The following is a 9,326-nucleotide window of genomic DNA, read 5'->3' on the forward strand; positions in this document are numbered from 1 at the left end:
CCAACTGGCTTCTGGCAGGCAGTGGAGGAGAGAGAAGTTCCCTAGAGACTGGTCATCCAGACTGAGGATGGAAGCTCTGGGCAGCTGTCCCCTGTTCCCCACGAGGTGCAGAAGGCTCTGAAAGGGCAAGAGCGCCTGGAGTGGGATGAACCTTTCGGGGACACTGCAGGGGTGCATATCGAGGGTTCAAGGGCCACTGGCTCCCCTTCACACTCTACTGGGGGGGGGGGTGGCTACAGACTGGCGTGGGTTGCAACTGGAATGCTAGAGATACTCCATGCCCCTGCCCTGCATTTTGCAACGTTTTTCTGGGTGTTTGCTTTGTAAGGAGAGGGGGAAGAACTTGCTAGAAACGGATGCGCAGTGGCCGGGGGCGGGGAGGTGGACTCCGAGCTTGTCACGAAGCAAGGTACCTGGGGGATGGGGAGGAGCAGTTAGAGGGGAAGCACAAACAAGGCAGTCGGAAGCAAGACGACACCTCGCAGTGGATTTGTCCGAGAAGAGTTGGAGACCAAAGCGGGGGTGTTCAGGGAGTTCTGATTGGTCGGGGGGAGGGACTTGGGGTGGGGCTAGCCACCTCTTGAGGCTTTAAAAGCTCATCGGAGAGGGGCGGGATGCTGTCATTCGCTCTCTGATTCTCGAAGGGGAAGCATCTCTCCCGAAGCTCCAGAGCTCCTGGTGACAGAGCAGGTGTTCGCGGTCCTGACCGGCTGGGAGATCCTAACGGGCTCCGGCGGCAACATGGGGCCTACCCTGGCAGTTCCCACACCATATGGCTGCATCGGCTGTAAGCTGCCACAGCCAGACTACCCACCGGCTCTCATCATCTTTATGTTCTGCGCAATGGTTATCACCATCGTCGTAGACCTGATCGGCAACTCCATGGTCATCTTAGCTGTGACAAAGAACAAGAAGCTTCGAAATTCTGGTAAGCCACCCTTCCTTCTTCCTACCCGGCATTCAGCCACTTGCCACCCCCTAGGGCATTAGTTCGGGCGCGTGAGACAGCAAACCCCGGGACAGGGCCCTCACACCGAACGTCCGTATCCCCAAATTCCCTGCGAACCTGGGCGGTGATGTTATGCCGGGGCCCCATTAATTTAGAGCTTCTCAAGGCCGAGGGAGCTCAGGAAATTAGCTTTTGGCGTCCAAGATCAAAGCCCGGGTTCCCGCGGTGCGCGGTAGACCTCGGAGCCCTGCCCCGTTGGAGACGTGATGCGGAGGGAGCCGGCACCCGAGCCGAGAGTGCGGCCACCGTCTGGGGACAGCACACCGAGCCAGATGCCGCAGAGGTGGCCGCGCCAGGGCAGCGCGGGTCGAAATGATGCGGAGGGAGCCGCGGGGTTGCGACCCGCTCCGGGAAAGTTAAGTTCTCGGCGGCTGCGGCGGCTGCGGCGGCTGCGGCGGCTGCGGCGGCGCCTCCAGGAGCGCAGCTCAGCGGCCTCGCACCGAGCCAGCGGAGCCCCCGCTGCCGCGGCCCCGGGGCTCCCGGGCGGCTCCCGGGCGGCGGAGCCCAGACCGTAGCGCCTGAGCGTGGAGCAGGGTGGTCTGAGCCCGCGGGAGCCGAGCTCCGTCCGCCCGTCCCAGGGCGCACGGCGGAGAGAGCAGAGCGGCGGGCTGCGCGCAGCAGGCGGTGGCAGCGACGGCAGCGGCGGCGGAGATCGCGAAGTCCGTAAGCGGGGGTGCTGGGGGGTCTCCGGGCGGGGCAGAGGAGAGGCCCTGGAGCCTGGCGTGTGGCGCGGGCGGGGGGCTAGAAGACTGCAGAGCCGGGCGGGGATGGCGGGAGGGTCGCGGGGGAGCTCAGAGGGGGTGGCGGGAGACGCGGAGAGCGCTGAGAGCGCGGGGAGCTGGGACGGGGTGGCGCGGCGGCCGAGAATCCCCTCGCTGCCAGCCGGTGCCGACGGGAGGGGGGGTGCGATCCGGGCTGGGGGGGCGTGGGAGGCTGCTGGGAGCCACGGTCTGTGGGGGGCTGGGGGGGGGGCGAGGCGGCAGACGTTGCAGAGCGGGGAGCCCCTTTTGCAAGTTGGGCGGGAGACGGGCCCGGGAGGGGAGGGGAAGCAGAGGAGGGGAGAGGAGGGGCAAAGGGGCCTGAATTCCGCGCTCGGGTCCCAGGAGGGAGGGGTCGGCGTCCGGGGTCTCTGCTGCTGGGGTCCCGGCTGTCTGGGGCCGGGGGTGGGGGGACGAGGGGGGAGAGGGGGCGGGGTGAGAGGGTTGGGTACCCGCTGGACCCAGCGGGCGGGGCTCGGGGGAGAGGAGGCCGCCAGTCTCGGGGGGATTAGTCTGCCGGGATGAGGAATCCCAACTACCATCTAAGTTTCAAAATTCACTGATGGGCACACAGTCATTAAAAGTTTTCTTTTAAACTGGTGGGCGTGTTTGATTTCCTTTTGGTCCCCTGGAGACGTGGGGCCGCACGCCTGGACCTCACCTTCGCGCCAGCAGTGCGGTCCCAAGGAACCACGGAGCCCCGGGGACCACCTGCGTAGCCCATTTTCTTTCTTTACTTTTCTTCTTCTTCCTCCCCCCCCCCCCTTTCCCCTTCTCCTTTCTTTCCTTCTCTAATTCAAATAAAGGTTTTTATGGTTGTTGTGGTTTTGTATTTAAGGCTTTTCCCTCTGTCTTTCCCACTCTCCATCACCCAATTCATTTCTTTGAGAGAAAACCCTAGAAAGAACCTCTGGGTAGAAAGCGCTGAGGCCACGCCTTGGCTGCCCTGGCAGGAGAGTAGAGGGAACCATTCCTTTGCCTTTTTAAAAAGTGCCCATTTTCTCCTAGTCCAAGATGAAGTGCAATATGTCGCCAAACCAATGCTAATTAGCAACGAGGTGTTTCCAAAAAAGGGGGGCTCTGCGCCTGCCTTTGGCCTCTTCCTCCTTTCTTTTGGAAAGGCTTTTTGCAGAAACGTTCCTACCGCTGCCCTACAAAACAGGAGTGGGGGCCGCCCCCCCCCTTGACTTTCCTGTTTAGCCACAGGCTCCAGTAAAGTTCTGTGCAGGGGCGGGAGCTCTTACACCGGGAGTCGAACGCGCGGGTGCGCGGCTCTGCGCTGGACCCGCAGGTAGCGGGCACTTTTGCGAATCCTTGCAGGGATTTTCCTGATTGCTTTTCTCCCTACGCACTTTTTTGGTCTCAGACTAAATTTTACAGGGTGTCCCCTCCTTCCCCTCAGTTTTCACCCTTTGCCTACCTCGGAAATGGTAAGTACTTACTGGGCTTGGTCGTAGATTATTGTCTGATCGCGTTTTCTTAAGAAGACGACGGCCTCTAGCGCCCTTTCTCGGACTGTTCCCCTTAGATATGTTTGCGTTGTAAAAGCAATGCAGGGCCAGAGAAGGCAGAGAGGCTCATTCATTTTTTTTGGGGGGGGGGGTGTCGGGGGTGGTGGTTGAGGCTTCCTGACATCCCTCCAATCTCTTCCCTTCCCCCCATACCTCCAGCCACTTCCTACCCCCAGCTTTCGGGAGCTCGCCTCTGCGCCCCTCCCCCTTCTCTCCTTACCCACCCCCCCCCCCAGGGAAAAAAGTTTGTATTTTGTTTTTGTCTAAGATGGTGGCAGCATGTCCCTGTGTGAGTTTGAAGGGCTCCTCAGAGGGCTTCTGTGCTTACTGCTTTCTGTCATAAATTGCTTTTTTTTTTCTCAAAACAGACATGACATTGAAAGGAAAAAGCTGCACAAACGACAGGTCCCCCAAACCTGCTTGTGCATGCCTGTATGTGAAAATAAGAAAACCCAAGACTACTTCTTTATTTATTTTTTATTTTTTTTCAAGACTACTTCTTTAAAAGAATTCTAGAATTGTAAATTGTCACCACTTCGGCTGGCTTTTTCCCTCCAGTTTCACTTCATTGATTTCCATACGTGACCATCTATTTTTCTCTGTTTCCCTCCCCTCCCCTCTCTGATATGTTTTTCAGGCAACATCTTCGTCGTGAGCCTCTCCGTGGCCGATATGTTGGTGGCCATCTACCCCTACCCTCTGATGCTGCATGCCATGGCCATTGGGGGCTGGGATCTGAGCCAACTGCAGTGCCAGATGGTCGGATTCATCACCGGGCTGAGTGTGGTCGGTTCTATCTTCAACATCATGGCAATCGCCATCAACCGCTACTGCTACATCTGTCACAGCCTCCAGTACGAGCGGATCTTCAGTGTGCGCAACACCTGCATTTACCTGATCATCACCTGGATCATGACCGTCCTGGCTGTCCTGCCCAACATGTACATCGGCACCATCGAGTATGATCCTCGCACCTACACCTGCATCTTCAACTACCTGAACAACCCTGCCTTTGCTGTGACCATCGTCTGCATCCACTTCGTCCTCCCTCTGTTCATCGTGGGCTTCTGCTACATGAGGATCTGGACCAAAGTGCTGGCAGCCCGTGACCCGGCCGGACAGAATCCTGACAACCAGCTTGCTGAGGTTCGCAATTTTCTAACCATGTTTGTGATCTTCCTCCTCTTTGCAGTGTGCTGGTGCCCTATCAACGTGCTCACTGTCTTGGTGGCTGTCAGTCCGAAGGAGATGGCAGGCAAGATCCCCAACTGGCTTTATCTTGCAGCCTACTTCATAGCCTACTTCAACAGCTGCCTCAACGCTGTGATCTACGGGCTCCTCAATGAGAATTTCCGAAGAGAGTACTGGACCATCTTCCATGCCATGCGGCACCCTATCCTGTTCGTCTCTGGCCTCATCACTGATATTCGTGAGACTCGGGAGGCCCGTGCCCTCGCCCGTGCCCGCGCCCGCGCCCGCGACCAAGCCCGCGAACAAGCCCATGAACAAGAACCTGCCCGTGCCTGTCCTGCTGTGGAGGAGATACCGATGAATGTCCGGAATGTTCCACTGCCTGGTGATGCTGCAGCTGGCCGACCTGAGCGTGCCTCTGGCCATCCCAAACCGGCCTCTGGCCACTCCAGGTCTGCCTCTGCCTACCGCAAGTCTGCCTCTAGCCACCATAAGTCCGTCTTTAGCCACTCCAAGTCCGCCTCTGGCCACTCCAAGCCTGCCTCTGGCCACCCCAAGTCTGCCACTGTCTATCCTAAGCCTGCCTCTGTCCACTTCAAGGCTGACTCTGTCCATTTCAAGCCTGCCTCTGTCCATTTCAAGGCTGACTCTGTCCATTTCAAGGCTGCCTCCAACCACCCTAAACCTGTCACTGGCCACCACATTCCTGCTGGCAGCCATTCCAAGGCTGCCTTGAGCCCTGCCACCAGCCCCCACAAGCCCACAACAGGCTACATCAAGCCTGCTGCCACCCACCCTGAGCCCACCACTGCTGATAATCCTGAGCCTGCTGCCGCCAGCTCCCCCCAGCCAGCGATCGCCAGCCCCCCGGAGCCTGCCAACGCTGGCCACCGTGAGCTCACTGCCTCCAGCTGCCCTGAGACCACCGCTGCTGGCCACGTTGAGTGTGATGTCGCTGACCTCCCTGAGCCTGTCTGCAGCCCTCCCAGTGCGTCCCCCGAGCCTGCTGCCAGCCCACTGGAGCTTGCCGCCGCCGCCAACCTTCCTGACCCCACTGTGACCACCACCACCACCACCACCACCACTGATTATCATAAGATTGTGGTTATTGATGTCGAAGCTGATTCTGATGAAATGGATGTGTGAAACATGCTCTTAGGGGTGGTCAAGTAGTGGTCCACTTTCAAGTTTGTTTAGCATATGTAATTCAAAGTGACACAACTTACTGCACCTGCACACAGGCACACACAGACCCACAGACATGGTGTAAGCTACATCCACTCTGTAGGCGTACTCCTTTACATCACATACTCTGAGAAAGTGTGTTTGTGCGCGTGTGTGCGCTTGCTATTTTAGAGACCAAATTTCCCCCAAGTTTGACATCTGTTCTGAGCCTCCTTTTCTTCCTATAGTTGACCTTGAGCCAACAGTGATCCTTGAAATTTTAGACTTTGACTTTCCCCCACTCCCATGTCCCCCTTTCTTCCCTCTCCTCCCTGTTCCTGCTTTCTTCTCTCATCCCCCCACCCAGGGGTGAGGGAGGAGTGCTTCTGTAAGTAAATGTGACTGCAAAGCTTTACATTTTTAAGTGTGTAACTCTATATTGTACTTTTAATGGCAGTCAGAAAGGTAGTTTTGATAAAGTGCAAGTACTTGAAATGGTTTCTTTTCTAAATTTCAACAAGATATGATCCATATCTGAAGAACACAATTTGATAAGCTCTTATTAAAGTACATTTTTCGGCCTATGAGTTCAAATTGCAAAAGGAAAGATATGATCAAACGTAATTCTTTCTAACTTATGAAAATTCAAACTTTGGTGCTGATTTTTATAGTCAAATGGGAGTGCAAAGAATGAGCTGTTTTTACCTTGTTTGTAGTCACTTACCTTTTTAAGCATTTGCCAAAATTTTCTTTCATTTAGTTCCAGAGAAACAAATCCACTCATAAACTGGTTTCTTCTCCTAAAACCCAAATTTCTGGTTGCCAGGATAAATTATCTTCATGTACTTAATATTATAATTCATAACTACCCTTTATCTCAGATTCTTTGACAACCTGATGTTTCTACATAATCAATTTTTACATTTTTTTTCATTCAGAAGGGAATTCAAGATAATATAGCTGGTCATCAGAAGTCGTGCTCTCCTCCCTTGTCTGTCAGGCTTGCAGCTAGGGACGGAGGCAGGAGGAAAAGATGCCACACCAGCCAATCCCACTACCTTTGCCTGAGTTTTTGTGATACACGACCTTAGGTTGTACATGTCTTGTATCAGCACACCTGATAGCCTGGGAAAAGATTTTTGTCTAGAATTCAAGAAAAAAAATTGTTTAATAAAAATTTCAACTATTGATTCAAACCAACAACTTAAAGCAAAGTTTACTGTATAAAAGCTTGTAAGGATGAGTGGATATGTATTATACTGCCTTAATTTGATTCTGTATTTGTGTTAGCAATGAAATAAAAGTGTTTTTGTGGCTTTGGTGTGTGAATTGTTGATAAATTCACTTCCTCCACCGGATTCCTTGTGGGGAGAGTCAGGAGGTGGGTGGAAAAGCATTGACCCTGGGGGATCAGAAGACTTGGGTACAAGTGCCATCCTTTCTATGACCTAGTTGTACCCCACGGTAAGTCATATGACCACCACTCTGCCCAGTTTCTTGGCTCAGCAAACTGGCCAGGTTGGGGTGGGGTGAGGGGGAGGAGGGGCTCCCTGGGTTTGGCGTGTGTGGTGACAATGGATGACCTCACTTGCCTGCTCTTAGACTTCTGGATCTTGCCTGCCATGGCTTCTGAAAACATCCCTTTTTTACCCCCATCAAAGGCATGAAGCCAGACCCCGATAATGTCACAACCCCAGAGCCTGTTGGGACCAAGCAACAGAGCTCATGAGCCAGTGAGGGGAGGCACAGAAGTGGGATGCAGGAGGACAGGTGGTTTCTTTTCTAGCTGGAAGATGGGTGGCAAGACCCCAGCCACTGGGCAAGGTTCCCTGACCTCAGGAACATAGTCTCAGAAGAACCTCTGATGACAAGGAAATGCCCAAAATAAGGTGCTCTGCAAAAATAAAAATGGGTTCAAAATAACATACATTAGGATAACAATTTTGTCAAGAAAAAATGTACACTTAAACGTGTACATATACATAGACACAGAGTTATACACATGTAACCATTCTGTCCAGGTTTAGCCAGACTGAGTATAAACTGAGGTCATCATAACTTTCCGTGCCCAAATGGCAGTGGTGTTTGAGCCCCACAGAATGACTGCTGGACTTTAGGCTGACTCCCTGTGTGAAACTTTTGCCAAATATTCCTGGACACCCCGAAAGGGTATTTCCTTCCCGGCTCACAAACTGGTCTATAGCCAGTATCTCCTGCCATGTTTTCCAGGTGTCCCTCTCAGCCACCACCCATGGAGCTTTGCTCTGGGTGAGACTGCAAGTATTCAAACCAAGGGTGCTGTGAGCCAATGCTCTAAACTACTATTCTCCAAGGGGGTCAAGGAGTACAGGCTTCTGAGAGGTGAGGGGAGGAGAGAGAAAACTATACATATTTTTTTACAACTTTGTTCCACACTCTGCTCCTGAGTGCCTGAAGCAACACTGCTTATGGCCAGAGTCTTACAAAGTCTCATGAAGAGGGCACTGTGGCCACTCTGCTCACCTGCTCACCCACCTCCACCCCTGCACCCCCGCCCACTGCCAGAACAAGCTGCAGTTCGGGCACAGAGCCAGGAGACATTTCTGTCTGCCTCTCCACTCCCCAAAATCAAGGAGCCTCATAAACACATCTCTGATTTACCACACCCACCATGAGTGACAAAGATAGGACTCTGAGTCTCTGTGGTCAGGTTTAAGGGACTTTGTAGTTCTCCATAGGACAATGCTAGGCTTCTCATTTTATGCCAGTGAGAACGCAAGGGCTGGTTTTGCTGACTTCCCCAAAGAGAGAGAGAATCCATCTCCAGGTGAGTTTAAATCTCTATAGTTAAGGGATTAAAAAAAATTGCAAGCAACTTTTAAATGACGGTTCCCCCAGTTTCTTTTTTTCCCTTTTTATATGGATATATAATGTACACACTGTAAAGTGAGAGCTTGGCAAATTTTTATGTACGTACATATCCATGTAACTACCACTCTGAGCAAGATATAGTCTTCCAGAAGGCTCTCTTTTGCCTTCCTTTAGTCAATACTTCATCCAAAAGCAACCACTCTCCTGACCTCTATCTCCATACGTTAATTCTTTCTGTTCTAGAACTTCATACAAAAAGAAGTATACAGTTTGTAGTCTATTGTACACAGTGTCTTTTTTTAAAACTGTGATAAATATACATAACAAAAATTTTCCATTTAACCATTTTAATTGTACAATTCAGGGGCATTCAGCTCTTTCCCAGCATTGCATAACCATCACTATTCATTTCCAGATGTTCTTCATCATTTCAAACATAACCTCTGTAGCCATTAAATAATAGCTCCCTATTCTCCCCTCCACAGCTCCTGGTAATCTCTATGAATTTGCCTATTCTAGGAACCTCATATAAGTGAAGTCACACAATATTTGTCCTTTTGTGTCTGGCTTCTTTCACCCAGTCTTCAAGATTCATCCACGTTGTAGCAAGGTGTCAGTATTTCATTCTTTTTATGGCTGAATAATATTCCATTGTACGGATACATCATTTTGTTAGTCCGTTCATCCATTGGTGGACTGTTTCCACTTTTTGGCTGTTTTGAATATTTGCCTGCTATGAACATTGATATTCAAGTATTTGGTTGATTTCCTGGTTTCAATTCTTTGGGATATAGATATAGGAATAGAATCGACAAATCATATATTAGTCTGGTTTCTTTTGCT

General features: G+C 52.1%; 1 protein-coding gene across 1 annotated transcript; it reads left to right on the forward strand.

Annotated features, from left to right (window-relative positions):
• The first annotated feature begins 645 nt into the window (after nucleotides 1-645).
• On the forward strand, nucleotides 646-6,949 carry GPR50 (G protein-coupled receptor 50). Its single transcript, XM_025985871.2, has 2 exons — nucleotides 646-928; nucleotides 3,916-6,949. The coding sequence occupies exons 1-2, from the start codon at nucleotides 742-744 to the stop codon at nucleotides 5,613-5,615; spliced, it is 1,887 nt and encodes a 628-aa protein (XP_025841656.2). The 5' UTR covers nucleotides 646-741; the 3' UTR covers nucleotides 5,616-6,949.
• Nucleotides 6,950-9,326: the final 2,377 nt, after the last annotated feature.

Source organism: Vulpes vulpes, chromosome X (assembly GCF_048418805.1).
Source record: "Vulpes vulpes isolate BD-2025 chromosome X, VulVul3, whole genome shotgun sequence".
Taxonomy (NCBI): domain Eukaryota; kingdom Metazoa; phylum Chordata; class Mammalia; order Carnivora; family Canidae; genus Vulpes; species Vulpes vulpes.

What these genes read in the sequence shown, in the direction of transcription:
- GPR50 (XM_025985871.2), top strand. Translation starts at nt 742, where the DNA reads ATGGGGCCTACCCTGGCAGTTCCCACACCATATGGCTGCATCGGCTGT. An exon ending in CAAGAAGCTTCGAAATTCTG is followed by an intron (nt 929 to 3,915) that starts GTAAGCCACCCT and finishes TATGTTTTTCAG; the next exon opens with GCAACATCTTCGTCGTGAGC.